This window comes from Zootoca vivipara, chromosome 6, assembly GCF_965207765.1.
Source record: "Zootoca vivipara chromosome 6, rZooViv2.hap1.1, whole genome shotgun sequence".
Lineage (NCBI taxonomy): Eukaryota > Metazoa > Chordata > Lepidosauria > Squamata > Lacertidae > Zootoca > Zootoca vivipara.
In genome coordinates, this window is record NC_142589.1 from 94,903,055 (window position 1) to 94,917,399 (window position 14,345).

The window sequence follows — 14,345 nt, forward strand, 5'->3', positions numbered from 1 at the left end:
GGCACTCACTCAGACAGCACCTGAGAGCAAGGGGTCCTTACTAGGGCAGCAGGAGTTGGCGCAGGCGCAGAGCAGTCGGGCAGCCTTGATAGAGCGTTGGTGAGTAGGGGGAGAAATGGAAGAGTTCATTTGGGGGGGGGGATATGCCAAAAACTAGCAATTTAACCATTTTAAGTGCGGGGTAATCACCCCAATAGGCAATTTTCAGGGCAATTTCCAATTCCCGATGAATTTCTCCCCTTTTTCCTTGCTGGGGCAATTAATCTTTGCGAGCTAATTGAATCAAAGCTGCTGTTGCAATTTCTTGCACTCTTAATTTTGCAGATTTAAATGCATGCCCTATAGGAGCTGGATTTGCAAAATTAAGAGTGCAATGATTTCTCCTTAAAAAATTAATTTAAAAAACCGGTTTGGAAAAATGCTCCATTGGCCTGCGAAAAAAATGAACTAACCATTTTTAGCTGCCATTATTCCCAGTGAAATTCATTTTCCCTTTCTTGCTAAAGCAAAGCTTTTGGGAGCAAGCGAGAGAGAGAGAACCAAACACTAGGAATTAAAACGGCAAAATTAAGGGTTTTCCCATTTCTTGCTTTCTTTTCTTTTTAAACTGGGGCTTCCTAGATTTGCAAATACTGTAAATGAAAGCGGGTAATTGAGCGCACTCTAAATAATTGCAAGTGCAAAAACATTTCTTTTCACTCCCTTCTTTTCACATAATGTGAGTTGCCAGCAAGTTGTCCCTTTATCGTGTATTTATTTATTTATACCATGCCCGCCTGGCTAAGTTTCCCCAGCCACTCTGGACAGCTCCCAGCAGAATATTAAAACCGCGATAAAAACATTAAAAACTTCCCTAGACAGAGTTGGAAGGGTACCCCAGCGGTCATCTAGTCAAACCCCCTTGCAATGCTTGAATCTCGGTGAAAGCACCCAGGACCAGATGGCCACCCGACTTCTCCAGGGAAAAGGGAAGCTGCCACCTTCCCGAGGGAGTTAATTATTTGTGCCTTTTTTCTGTGAAATAGACGGCTCCGGGTTCCGGAGACGGTACTCTTCTGGGTAGCGGCCGGGCACACTCCTGCCCCGCGCTTGCAACCCCGGAGCGAGATGGACCTGGCTTACGTCTGTGAGTGGGAGAAGCGGCCAAAGAGCAACCACTGCCCCTCCATCCCTCTGGTCTGCGCCTGGTCCTGCCGCAACCTGATTGCGTTCACGACGGACCTCAAGAACGAGGAGGAAAAAGGTAATTCTTTGCAGGAAACCCAGAGCAGGAAACCCAGGTGATATATCACAAAGTGAAAACCGGCTCCATCCTTGTTTCAGACACGGTGATATATCCGTAGATCGCGATGTTTCGCCATATCGTGATATCGGTTTAGTCCGTATCGTGATATTGGTTTCATGGTTTTTGACCTCGCAATATGGGGTGGGTGTGGGTAGGTGTTTGCTATGCAAAAATCACAACCTAGGGCAAGCCATGAAGCCAGCCGATGCCTCTACATGCCTCCGTCCATATTTCAGACATCGTGATATATCAGTATATCGTGATTTTTAGCTGGTGATATATCACAGTGTTTGAAAACCAGCTCCATCCTTATTACAGAAATGGTGATACAGTATATCAGTATATCGTGATGTTTAGCTGGTGATATATTGCAGTGTTTTTCAACCTTTTTTGGGCAAAGGCACACTTGTTTCATGAAAAAAATCACGAGGCACGCCACCATTAGAAAATGTTTAGAAAATTAACTCTGTGCCTATATTGACTATATATAAAGTAATTCTCCCACGGCACACCAGGCAACATCTCACGGCACAACAGTGGTTGAAAAACACTGATATATTGTGATGTTGAAAACAAGCTCCATCCTTATTTTAGACTTTCTGATTTATCAGTATATCGCAATGTTTAGCAGGTAATATATCAGTGTTAAAAACCAGCTCCATTATTATTTCACACTTTATGATATATCAGTATACAGTATTGTAAAGTTTAGCTGGGGATATATCACAAAGTTGAAAGCCAGCTCCATTCTTATTTCAGACCTTGTGATATATCAGTATACCGTGATGTTTAGCTGGTGATACATCACGATGTTGAAAAACAGGTATTGCCCACCCCTAGTTGTTGCAAGCAAAACCCTCCTCAGAGCAAACCCACTGAAATTGATGGAACTAACTATGCTGTGCCCTTCAATGGATCTTGTCCCGAGTAGAACTAATTCTGCTGGCCTTCGCCCTCAATTTCTGAGTTTCCGCGAGGCCTCCTTCCCTGATTTCCTCCCCGCTAAGGCTGTCTCTCCTCCTTTCTTTCCGCCATCTTCCTTAGACCTCACCCACATGATCCACATCCTCGACATGGAGCACCCCTGGGATGTCTGTTCCATCAATTCCGGACACGTGGAAATCATTACTTGCTTGGAATGGGATCAGTCAGGTAAGGAGTCCCCGGTTTTCCCACGAAACCCTCAAAGCAGTTTGCAAAATAAACATAGCAATTATGTGTGTGTGTGTGTGTGTGTCCATACCGTATATGGATAATCTCATTGCTGTGTGTGTGTGTATGTGTGTGTACACACACACTGTTTTACAATTTAAAGTGCAGTGGTCCCTTGGTTCTCAAACTGAATCTGTTCCGGAAGTCCGTTCCAAACCAAAGCATTCCAAAACCAAGGCACGATTTCCCTTAGAAAGTCTTGCAAAACATGGATTAATCCGTCCCAGGCTTTTGAAAACAAGCCCTAAAACAGCAACTGAACATGAATTTTTACTATCTAATGAGGCCACCGATCCATAAAACGAAAACAATAAACAATATACTGCAGTCACACACCGGGGTGCACACAGTCACAAAAACAAAACAAAAAAGAGCTGCAAAAACAGAATCGCAAAATAAATAGCACAAACAGACAGAGCTCAAATCGGAAGTGTGACACTCAAAACGGAGCACATTCGACTTCTGAGAAAAGTTCACAAACCGGAACACTTCCAGGTTTGCAGTGTTTGGATTCCAAGTTGCTTGAGTACCGAGGCGTTTGAGAACCAAGGGACCACGATGGGCTAGCCAGCGGAACTCACTGCCACAAGGCGGCCTAGAATGAATGAATGAATGAATGAATCTTTATTTGCATCGGCCATAGGAATAAACAATACGATATACAAAGAATAGAAATGAAAAGTTAATTATATAAAATACATTTTAGGGCTTTGAATCAATTATCAAATGGTAGACCTTATTCTGATTGCCCCAGATTAGGCTGTTTGCGCTGACAGATTAGGCTGTTTGCTTTACTAATACCCAAAGTGAGTAGCTGTTGTGGGGATAAACCACAAGAGTAAATTTTTCGATAGACAATTTTAGTCCAGGCACTCTTGTGACAAAATTGGAGGAAAGATTAGCCTCTAGGTGCAATGATGCATTTGGGACACAGGGCGGGACAGAGAAAATTGGCCTTGAGAACTTAGGTTGGACAGCTTCCGTAGATCCAAGGTGAGTGCCTGTCCAAATCTGTGGGGAGGTTTTTTTCTGGCGCTTATTCTAGACAGGGGAATTGCCACGGCCGGGCTGCTCCGAGCTTTTCTGCCTCTTTTTCCACCGCAGGATCCAGGCTGCTGTCTGCCGATGCCGACGGGCACATCAAATGTTGGAGCATGGTTGAGCACTTGGCCAACAGCTGGGAGAGCGCTGTGGGCAGCGTGGTCGAAGGGGACCCCATTGTGGCGCTCTCGTGGCTGCACAACGGCGTGAAGCTGGCTTTGCACGTGGAGAAGGTGAGCGAGGCCGGACCGGGGTGGGGGGTGGGGCTTGTCGCATTGGCCCATGCCGGGTTTACATATAAGCTGAACAAGCTCTAGCTTAGGGCCCCACTCTCTTGGGGGGGGGGCCAGAAAAAAATTGAAGGAAAGAAAACACCTGGGTGTACATTTCCAATATATAAGATAAAACCGACATCCAGCAAGTGTCTTTTGTGTTTTGTAGGCTCCTGTGACATAAGTCATGGGCCCTGCCTGCTAGCCTGCTCCCTCAAATATCCCTGGTTTGCTCCTTTCTATATATAGGGTGCCTACATTCTGCATGAACTGGTTGTAGAGCAATTTGTGCAAATCGCTTTAGATACCTATGAGGTCCATCAATGACCATATAGCATAGATTAAACACACAAAATGCAGTGACAATTTGTTGTTGACAAAGGACAGCTGGACATAGAAAGGGCCCCATTACCTTCAGTAGCTTAGGGCCACATCAAACCTAAATCCGGCCCTGGTTCCCAACTCGGTTTCCAGAGAATTTTGCTCTGGGAGGGAAAGAGAGAGAGATTTCTGCTTTCAGCTGAACCTCCCTATGCAGGAGCAGTCTACCCTCGAACGCTCCCTGTTCAGGAGCAACAGCTGGGGAGGCTTCCTACCCTTCCAGGCCCGCCTTTGCGGCTTCCCAGAGGCCCTTATGGGGAAGAGCAGGCATGTTCAAAGTCTGTTTGGGGGGCTAAACCGTTCCGCCAGTCGATTTAAAAACAACCCCTAAAACATTTTATTCCACTATTAATATACTTCTTAATTGTATTTCAGTTCAACAATTACTTTGGTAAAATACATATTTTGTTATGTGCAAATGGCTTGAGAATACCTTTTAGGTCCATAAATTACCCTATAGCATATATTCAACACGAAAAACAGCGACAATTTGTTGTTTGACAAAGGACAACTAGACACAGGAGCTTAGGGCCTCATCAAACCTAAATCCGGCCTTAAATGCAACCCTTGATTTTTTTATCCACCCTGTTCCGCCCGCAGTCGGGAGCGTCGAACTTTGGCGAGAAGTTCTCACGGGTCAAGTTCTCCCCGTCGCTGACGCTCTTTGGGGGGAAGCCGATGGAAGGCTGGATCGCGGTCACCATCAGTGGCCTGGTGACGGTGTCGCTGCTCAAGCCCAACGGGCAGGTGCTGACCTCGACCGAGAGCCTGTGCCGCCTGCGGTGCCGCGTGGCCCTGGCCGACATCGCCTTCACGGGCGGGGGCAACATCGTGGTGGCCACGTCGGACGGCAGCAGCGCCTCGCCGGTCCAGTTCTACAAGGTCTGCGTCAGCGTGGTGAACGAGAAGTGCAAGATCGACACCGAAATCCTGCCGTCGCTCTTTATGCGCTGCACCACGGACCTGGCCCGCAAGGACAAGTATCCGGCCATCACCCACTTGAAATTCCTCACCCGGGACATGTCCGAGCAGGTAAGGCCTTCCCCGGGTGCCGAGTTCGCGTTCCTCCTCCCTCATCTTTGACCCAGCTTAGGGAGCTGGGTATGTTTAGCCTGGAGAAGAGAAGGTTAAGGGGTGATATGATAGCCATGTTCAAATATATAAAAGGATGTCATATAGAGGAGGGAGAAAGGTTGTTTTCTGCTGCTCCAGAGAAGCGGACACGGAGCAATGGATTCAAACTACAAGAAAGAAGATTCCACCTCAACATTAGGAAGAACTTCCTGACAGTAGGAGCTGTTCGGCAGTGGAATTTGCTACCAAGGAGTGTGGTGGAGTCTCCTTCTTTGGAGGTCTTAAAGCAGAGGCTTGACAGGCATATGTGAAGAATGCTTTGATGGTGTTTCCTGCTTGGCAGGGGGTTGGACTGGATGGCCCTTGTGGTCTCTTCCAACTCTACGATTCTATGATTCTATGACCCTCTGGGGTAGATTGAGGCGGACAGTCTGCAGAGGGGACCAGGGTCCTTACTGACCACCGAGCAGGTGGGAACTGGTTTAGGATGGTTAAAATTATTATTATTTTGTGATAACATTTTACAGTGGTACCTCTAGTTGCGTGCAGCGGCAAACCCAGAAGTATGTGCGCGCATGTGCACAACGGGCACCTCCGGTTGCGAAAACCTCAGGATCCGACCGGAGCTCGAGAACAGATCCTGTCCGCAACCGGAGGTACCACTGTATTAATTTTCCAAAAATAACAAAAACAAAAATAAAAATATAACAAAATTGTCAGAGGGCCTGATATGGCTACTCTAGAGTAACGACTCCAGCATGGTCTTTTAAGGCTTTTATTAAGTGCTGATTATTTACAGTGTTCAGAGCAGTAAAAATGCATCCTTAAGGTGAGGTGTCAGAACCTCCGAATGGCGATTGGCGCGTTTTCTTCCAGCACCAAAGCTTTGGCAGACCCAACCTCTTCCCCCTACGTTTGCGTCGCAATTCGGGAGTTGGGGGGATTGGCCTCCCCCCCGTGCGCCCAACTTCCTGTCCCACCTGAGGCATGGGCTCCACAACCTTGCCTGAGCCTCGGACACCACTTCCTGACTCTCCGCTGGAGGCAGAGCTCTCCTTACTCTCTCCAGTGCTTGGGGATGGGCTGGAACTTAAGATGGGAGGGACTTCCCTGTATCCCTTGTCCCTCACAAAAATAAAAGCAAAAGAAAACAAATTGACTTCCCTCTAGTCCAGTGGTCCCCAGACTACGGCCCGGGGGCCGGATGCGGCCCAATTAGCCTGCCAATCTGGCCCGCGATGACCACCGCCGCCCGCTCTTGCGGCAGCGCTCTTCCGGGTTGGGAAAAAAGCGCCGAAAATCCTTTGTGCGCATGCGTATGGGCCTCTCCCGACCCGGAAGAAGTCATTTCTGGTGCACTTGTGGGTCGGGGGAGGCCCACGCGCATGCGCACAACGGAGTTTCGGCGCTTTTCCCACCCTGGAAGCGCGCCGCCGCGCCAGTAAGCGCCCGTGCGCATGCGCCCGTGCGCGCGCTCCCCCGCCCGCCGGCCCGCACAGGCGCGCGCTCCCCCGCCCGCCGGCCCGCCGCGCGATCGGCGCGGTGGGAACCGGCCCAAACGCCGGTAAGTCTGGGGACCCCTGCTCTAGTCCCTTCCTTGGTTTTGTTCTTTTTCAACATACCGCATGTCTATTGTTAAGTTTTAAAATCATTCAAATTACTTATTGTCCATTCATAACAAAATTACAAGTAGTTTTAGAACCCTGCTAATCTATTAACCTGTGTACAACGCTTCTTAGGATGGTTAGAATTAAGCGTTCAACCCAGATCAAGGAGCAAGGAGGGTTCTGTACCTACAGCAGAAAAAACCTGGGTTGAGAAAGTGCTTTCAATCAACGAAGAACAGGGTTGGGCAGTAACGTCGATATATCGCCCAAAACCGCCTCGAAGTCCACATCATAATATTGGTGTCATAGTTTTGGCCACCTCTAAAACAATTTCAAATCTTGCAAAAATGCAATTGGAACAAATCTCGGCTGTCCGGCGGCTTCGTAGTTTTTGACCTGGCTATACACAATCGAACCTCGGTTGTTGAACACAATCCGTTCCGGAAGACCGTCCGACTTCCGAAATGTTCGACACAACCGGAAACAGAAAGTGGAAGCCTCAATACAACGGGGAAATTAAAAACGGAGGCCGCACGGCACGTTCGGCTCCCGGAAACCGAAGCTGTTTCTTCCGGGGTTTTTTGGCGTTCGGGAGACGAAACGTTAAAAAACGGAGCCTTCCGAGAACCACTGTTTGACTGTGTCGCAAACCACGATGTGCGTTAAACTGGTCTCAAGTCTGTATCATGATAGCGGTTTCATCATTTTTGACCTGTCGATATATCGCGAATCGTGGTTTGCGGAGGGGGCGGATATTTGTGCACCATGCGATTATCACAGCGCAGGAAAAAAAACCTCGTCATCCAAGGCCTCTGCGTAGTTCCATCCTTATTCCAGGCTTTCTGTATGCAGCGGTGTCTCGGTTTTCAGATGTAATCCATTCCGGAAGACCGTCCGACTTTTGAAAACTGAAAATTCAATATGAAAGCTTCCAAACGTACAGAAAACTCAAAACAGGAAGCCGCCTCGGAAGTTCGACTTCTGAGGCGTGTTCAAAAACGGAAGCATTTACTTCCAGGTTTCCGGCGTTCGAAAACCAAACACGTTTGGCTTCTGAGATGCTTGAAAAACCGTGGTACTACCGCTGTACTGTATCGGCATATCAAGACGTTTAGCCGGCGATATGTCGCAGTGTTGGCAACCAGATATTGCCCGGCCATACTATTGTGGTTTGGTATACGACATTTTTCTCCGCTGCCCCCCCCCCCAGATGTTGCTCTGCGCTTCCAACCAGAACAACAGCAATGTGGAGTGCTGGTCTCTGCGGAAAGAGGGCTTGCCGGTCAACAATATATTCCAGCAGATCTCCCCCACAGGTGAGTTTTCCCCTGCATTTATAAACACTCCCCATCTGACTGGGTTGCCCCAGCCCCTCTGGGTAGCTTCCAGCAAAACATTAAAAAATATTTAAAAATAAATATGAACAAATAATAATAAAAACCTTTCCTCCGATCCCTTCATCACCCTTTCGGAAACTTTTCCAACTCTACAGCATCCTATTTTGAGGTGGCTGCCAGGATTCGCATCCGTGCCAGGCCTGACCAATCAGGGAATTGCAGCTTCGCTACGGCGATGCTGCTGCAAAATTGCACCTTTTCTTCCTGTGGTTCCCCCTCTTATTTACAAGCAATTGCAAGCAATTTTCCTAAGCTGGGGGAAACAAAGGAAGTTGGAAGAAGGGAGGTTGTTTTTAATTGTTGCTTTGGCATAGCAAATGTCCTTGTTTTCTCCCCCACGGAGACTTTGACTTTCCACTCGAGCCGAGAGGCAGCTGGCTCTTCTGTAATGGAATATTTTTTAAAGGCGCCTTCGTTTCCCACCCTCCAAAGAAAGAACAACCTAACAGGAGTCAGCAAGGTTTACCTTGCCTGGACCGGATCAGTCCCACGGAGCATGCCCGCGATTTTTGGCGTCTGCATGTCCTCAGACGCAATTTTCGGCGCTGCAAAAGCAAGTCACCGTGCTGCGCCAGTTTAGCAGGCGGCTCGCTTCGGGGGCGGCTCAAAGTTCCCCCTTCCCTGTTTTCTTCCCACAACGACCCTGCGAGGTCGGTTGGGCAGAGACGCAAGTGGCTGGCCCCCAAGGCGTCGCCCAGAGAGCTCCGTGGCCGAGTGGGGGGATTTGAACCCAGGTCCCAGTCCGACTCTCTTAACCACTGTGCTGCGCAACGCCCCCCCCCCCCAAACTCCTGCCTTCTTATTCTTAGTCGGCGACAAGCCGCCCATGATTTTGAAGTGGCGCATACTCTCGGCCGCCAACGACTTGGACCGCGTCTCGGCCGTGGCTCTTCCGAAACTTCCCATCTCCTTGACCAGCACGGATTTGAAAGTTGCCAACGACACCAAATTCTACCCTGGCTTAGGTGAGGAAACTTCTCCCTGTCCCCTGGAAATGTTGTCATTATTATTCTTATTACCTCATTAAGTTTATCTTTTTCTCAACTTCCTGCCCCTCCCCCCCCCGCTGTGTTTTAATTGTACTTCTTATTTATTCTTTCCTTTCGCCAATCTTTTTATCGGTATTCCCTTTTTACGCAACATCACCAAATTAATACCTTTCCCCCCTCAAAAGGAGACTTCCAGTAAACTCTTTCCTTCAGGTATCTGAAGAAGTGTGCATGCACACAAAAGCTCATACCAATGACAAACTTAGTTGGTCTCTAAGGTGCTCCTGGAAGGAATTTTTTAAAATCTTTCCTTGATGTTTAACTGCATGGTATTCCCCAGTTCCTTTTTAAAAATGCATTTCCTGGTAATATCCTTCCTACTGCAACATTGTCATTTTATGCACTTAACGTATAAAATCTAGCTGACAGCTATCCATTTACCCATACCGTTCCTTTTTTTCACGTGTATAGGTGAAACTCGGAAAATTAGAATATCGTCGAAAAGTGCATTTATTTCAGTAACGCAACTTATTATTTTTTATTTTTCTTTTCATTTTTACGCACGCTTTCTTTTGGAAATTCCACAGTAATCAAACAAATAGTTACAAGAATGCAAAAATAAACATCGCTATTACATTTCATTCATTCCATTCCATTTATAATTGACCCGCCTAACCACAAATAATTACAATGACAACAAATAAAGGCTTGGCATATCTTGCGTTGCATGTCATGCATCTATCTCGTATATTGGTTTCACCTTTTAAGTTGCGTTACTGAAATAAATGCACTTTTTGACGATATTCTAATTTTCCAAGTTTCACCTGTATTAGACGAGGTTTTTTGACTCAAAAATAATTTCAAAAAACAGGTCGTCCTATACATGGATAGTGGGGGGGGGAGCTGCGCGCTGCCTGCCAGCTGATTGGCGGGCGCGCAACTCCCCCCCCCCATGCCGCAGTGCGAGGCACGCTCTCAAGGGAGCTTCCCGCCTGCAGTGGCGTACAAATTTGATTAGGGGTGTTCAAATCCCGTGGCTGGGAGCGCATTAGAGATTTCCCCGTAGGGGTCAATGGAAAATTGGGGACTTTTTATACAAACAAACCGTCATTATTAATAATTAATAATGATGGAGTTACTTTAGTGGTGGCTGAGTTTTTGTGCTCAGTTTACGCAGAGAGATTGGGCCAGGGGATGCTAATTGAAAATTGATATATTGTTCTAAAATATTAATTCAATTAATATGTATTTTATTTCATGAAGTTTATAATGCGAATGTTTTATTCATAATTTTGTTCTGAAGCTTCTGAATTTGTCATGCCTAATAAAGGTTATTCATTTGAATTTGACAAACAAACCGATAGGTCATTTTATGAACGATGGAAAGAGAGAAAGGGAAGTCGCTGGTACCTTAAGGATGCAAAATGAGTATTTCAATTGGTAAAATGGAAAATGTAATAAAATTAAGTAAAGGTAAAGGGACCCCTGATCGTTAGGTCCAGTCACGGACGACCCTGGGGTTGCAGCGCTCATCTCACTTTACTGGCCGAGGAAGCCGGAATACAGCTTCCGGGTCATGTGGCTGGCATGACAAAACCGCTTCTGGCGAACCAGAGCAGCGCACGGAAATGCTGTTTACCTATTTATCTACTTGAAGTTCGTGCTTTTGAACTGCTAGGTGGGCAGGAGCAGGGACCGAACAATGGGAGCTCAGCCCATCGCGGGGATTCAAACCGCCAACCTTCTGATCGGCAAGCCCTAGGCTCTGTTTAGACCACAGCGCCACCCGCGTCCGTATATGTAAAAGAGAAAGAGGAGAAAAGATTCGGGGTGTTCGAATCCTGTGGCTGGGAGCGCATTTGAGATTTCCCCATAGGGGTCAGTGGAAATCGGGGACTCTTTATACAAACAAACCGATTGATCATTTTATGAATGATTTTCGGGGAACACATTGTGTTCAGTAAGCGTCTGTGGGTCTTGAGTTCCGATTTCCCTCTGAAATGTCCCTCGCCTCGTGCTGTTTCTCCACCCCCCTCCGCCGCCCCAGGACTCGCACTCGCCTTTCACGACGGCAGCGTCCACATCATCCACCGCGTCTCCCTGCAGACCATGGCGGTCTTCTACGGTTCAACGTCCCAGCGGCCGGCGGACGAGCAGGCCATCAAGAGGCAGCGGACGGCCGGGCCCCTGGTCCACTTCAAAGCCATGCAGATGTCCTGGACGTCGCTGGCCTTGGTCGGGGTCGACAGCCACGGGAAGGTAAGGGCGGCCTAGTGGTTAGAGCGCAGCCCCGGGAGTTGTTGTTTAGTCATTTAGTCATGTCCACCTCTTCATGACCCCGTGGACCAGAGCATGCCAGACGTTTAGAAGATATCTGAAGGCAGCCCTGTTTGTTGTTGTTGTTTAGTGGTTTAGTCGTGTCCGACTCTTCGTGACCCTATGGACCAGAGCACGCCAGGCACTCCTGTCTTCCACTGCCTCCCGCAGTTTGGTCAAACTCATGTTGGTAGCTTCGAGAACACTGTCCAACCATCTCATCCTCTGTCGTCCTCTTCTCCTTGTGCCCTCCATCTTTCCCAACATCAGGGTCTTTTCCAGGGAGTCTTCTCTTCTCATGAGGTGGCCAAAGTATTGGAGCCTCAGCTTCAGGATCTGTCCTTCCAGTGAGCACTCAGGGCTGATTTCCTTCAGAATGTAGAGGTTTGATCTTCTTGCAGTCCATGGGACTCTCAAGAATCTCCTCCAGCACCAGAATTCAAAAGCATCAATTCTTCGGCGATCAGCCTTCTTTATGGTCCAGCTCTCACTTCCATACATCACTACTGGGAAAACCATAGCTTTAATTACAATGGTACCTCTACTTACGAATTTAATGCGTTCCGGACGCACATTTGTAAGTCGAAAAAAAAAATGTAAGTCGAATCCCATTGGAATGCATTGGGAGAAAAAATTCGTAAGTAGAAGCAACCCTATCTAAAAATTCGTAGGTAGAAAAAATCCTATCTAAACAGCATCCAAGATGGCGGACGGAGCTCCGTTCGTAAGTAGAACCATTCGTAAGTAGAGTTATTCGTAAGTAGAGGTACCACTGTATATGGACTTTTGTCGGCAAGGGGATGTCTCTGCTTTTTAAGATGCTGCCCAGCACTTATTTGGTGGTTAAATGGCTCTCGTCCCTTCCTACTTCTCCGCCCCGCCAGCTGAGCATGCTACGGATCTCCCCCTCCATGGGCCACATCCTGGACATGAACATCTCGCTCCGCCACTTGCTGTTCCTCCTGGAGTATTGCATGGTGACCGGATACGACTGGTGGGACATCTTGCTTCACGTCCAGCCCAGCATGGTGCAGAACCTGGTGGAGAAACTGCACGAGGAATATATGCGCCAGAATGCGGCCCTGCAGCAGGTGAGGCGGGAAGAACCCCGGGGAATGGCTGCCTTGCCTCCTCGGAGCCCAGGAAGCTCCTTCGCCCGGAGTGCGTTGGAGTTGAGTAGACGCCGCCAAAGGGCGCTGGCATGCATGGAGGAGCTGTTTTGCAACCCCCCAGCAGGTGGCGATAGCCTCTCGAGCTCAGGGATAGGAAATGCAGTGGGAAAGGGTTCTTTTGTGACGGGCAGGGATGTCAGCTTGCATTTCTTAGCGCGGAAAGGATTGATCAGATGTGTAGAGATATTTCCTGCTCTCCGGAATTCAAGGGGGTTCCGGGAACTTCTCTGCGCAAAAGAAGCGTGGATTTGATTTAAATCAGATCGATTTCAATCACGATTTCAATCACTAGTCAGTAAGCATCTCCACCCCCATCGTTCTGCCCGGATACTGAGGTCCAGCTCCAAGGGCCTTCTGGCGGTTCCCTCGTTGCAAGAAGCCAAGTTGCAGGGAACCAGGCAGAGGGCCTTCTCGGTGGTGGCACCCGCCCTGTGGAACGCCCTCCCAACAGATATCAAAAAGGAAAACAACTACCAGATTTTTAGAAGACATCTGAAGGCAGCCCTGTTCAGGGAGCCTTTTAATGTTTAATAGATTACTGTGTTTTATTTTTCTGTTGGAAGCCGCCCAGAGTGGCTGGGGAAACCCAGCCAGATGGGCGGGGTATAAATAATGAATCATTATTATTATTATTATTATTATTATTATTATTATTATTATTATTATTATTATTATTTAAATCACACACACACGCATGCACACACACTTGTTCTTGCTGGTATCCTCTTAATATAGGGTCAATCCTGAATCTATTGCATTTGTGACCATGATGCTCATTTGCCTTCAGTCGCAGGAAAGCTCTGCTGGAGGAAATATTCATCGCCTCTGGTCTACTTTTTGAGGAATCCTGCAACCTATTTTAAGTTTCTCCTCTGCTAACTATACCTTGGGATCTGCTCTGGGTTGATAGCGAGTAGAATTTCACGACGGGATAGCCTTTTTTAAAAAAATTATTTTGCTTTTTGGCAGGTGCTCTCGACCCGGATTATTTCCATGAAGGCGTCGCTCTGCAAGCTCTCCTCCACCACGGTGTCTCGGGTCTGCGACTATCACGCCAAGCTCTTCCTGATTGCCATCAGCTGCACCCTCAAATCGCTCCTCCGCCCCCCCGTCCTGAACACCCCGGACAAAAGCCCCGGCGACCGCCTGACGGAGATCTGCTCCAAGATCACCGACGTGGGTGCGTGACAGTCTCCCCAGTGACATAATAATAATAATAATAATAATAATAATAATAATAATAATAATAATAATAATAATAATAATATCACAGGCATGTCCAACAGGTCGGTTGCGGGGCGTCCCTGGTTGATCTCCCAAAAAGAAAAGATAAAGAAGGGAGGGAAAGCTCAACAGCTTTGGGTCTTCCTCCCCCCCAAAAAAGCTCAACAATCCAATGGGTATATCACTGCTAGTTTTTTCATAGTGGGAGAGGAGATCGCAGCCTCTTGGGAATTGGACATGCCTGATATATCATCATCATCATCATAACACGAGAACAGGGCCTTTTCTGCAGTGGCTCCCCGCCTGTGGAATGCTCTTCCCCAGGGAACTTCACCTGCCGCCTTCATTATACATCTTTAGGCACCAGGCAAAAAC

The 14,345-nt window shown here is 47.7% G+C and overlaps 1 protein-coding gene across 1 annotated transcript in view; it reads left to right on the forward strand.

Annotated features, from left to right (window-relative positions):
* MED16 (mediator complex subunit 16) overlaps nucleotides 1–14,345 on the forward strand; it is a 22,369-nt gene continuing 8,024 nt past the window's right edge. The window contains exons 1-10 of the mRNA XM_035118140.3: nucleotides 1–99; nucleotides 1,026–1,243; nucleotides 2,330–2,437; nucleotides 3,602–3,771; nucleotides 4,792–5,223; nucleotides 8,083–8,188; nucleotides 9,079–9,234; nucleotides 11,306–11,517; nucleotides 12,459–12,665; nucleotides 13,716–13,926. Coding sequence (XP_034974031.1) covers nucleotides 1,108–1,243; nucleotides 2,330–2,437; nucleotides 3,602–3,771; nucleotides 4,792–5,223; nucleotides 8,083–8,188; nucleotides 9,079–9,234; nucleotides 11,306–11,517; nucleotides 12,459–12,665; nucleotides 13,716–13,926 — 1,738 coding nt within the window. The 5' untranslated portion in view covers nucleotides 1–99; nucleotides 1,026–1,107. The remainder of the gene's footprint in view (nucleotides 100–1,025; nucleotides 1,244–2,329; nucleotides 2,438–3,601; nucleotides 3,772–4,791; nucleotides 5,224–8,082; nucleotides 8,189–9,078; nucleotides 9,235–11,305; nucleotides 11,518–12,458; nucleotides 12,666–13,715; nucleotides 13,927–14,345) is intronic.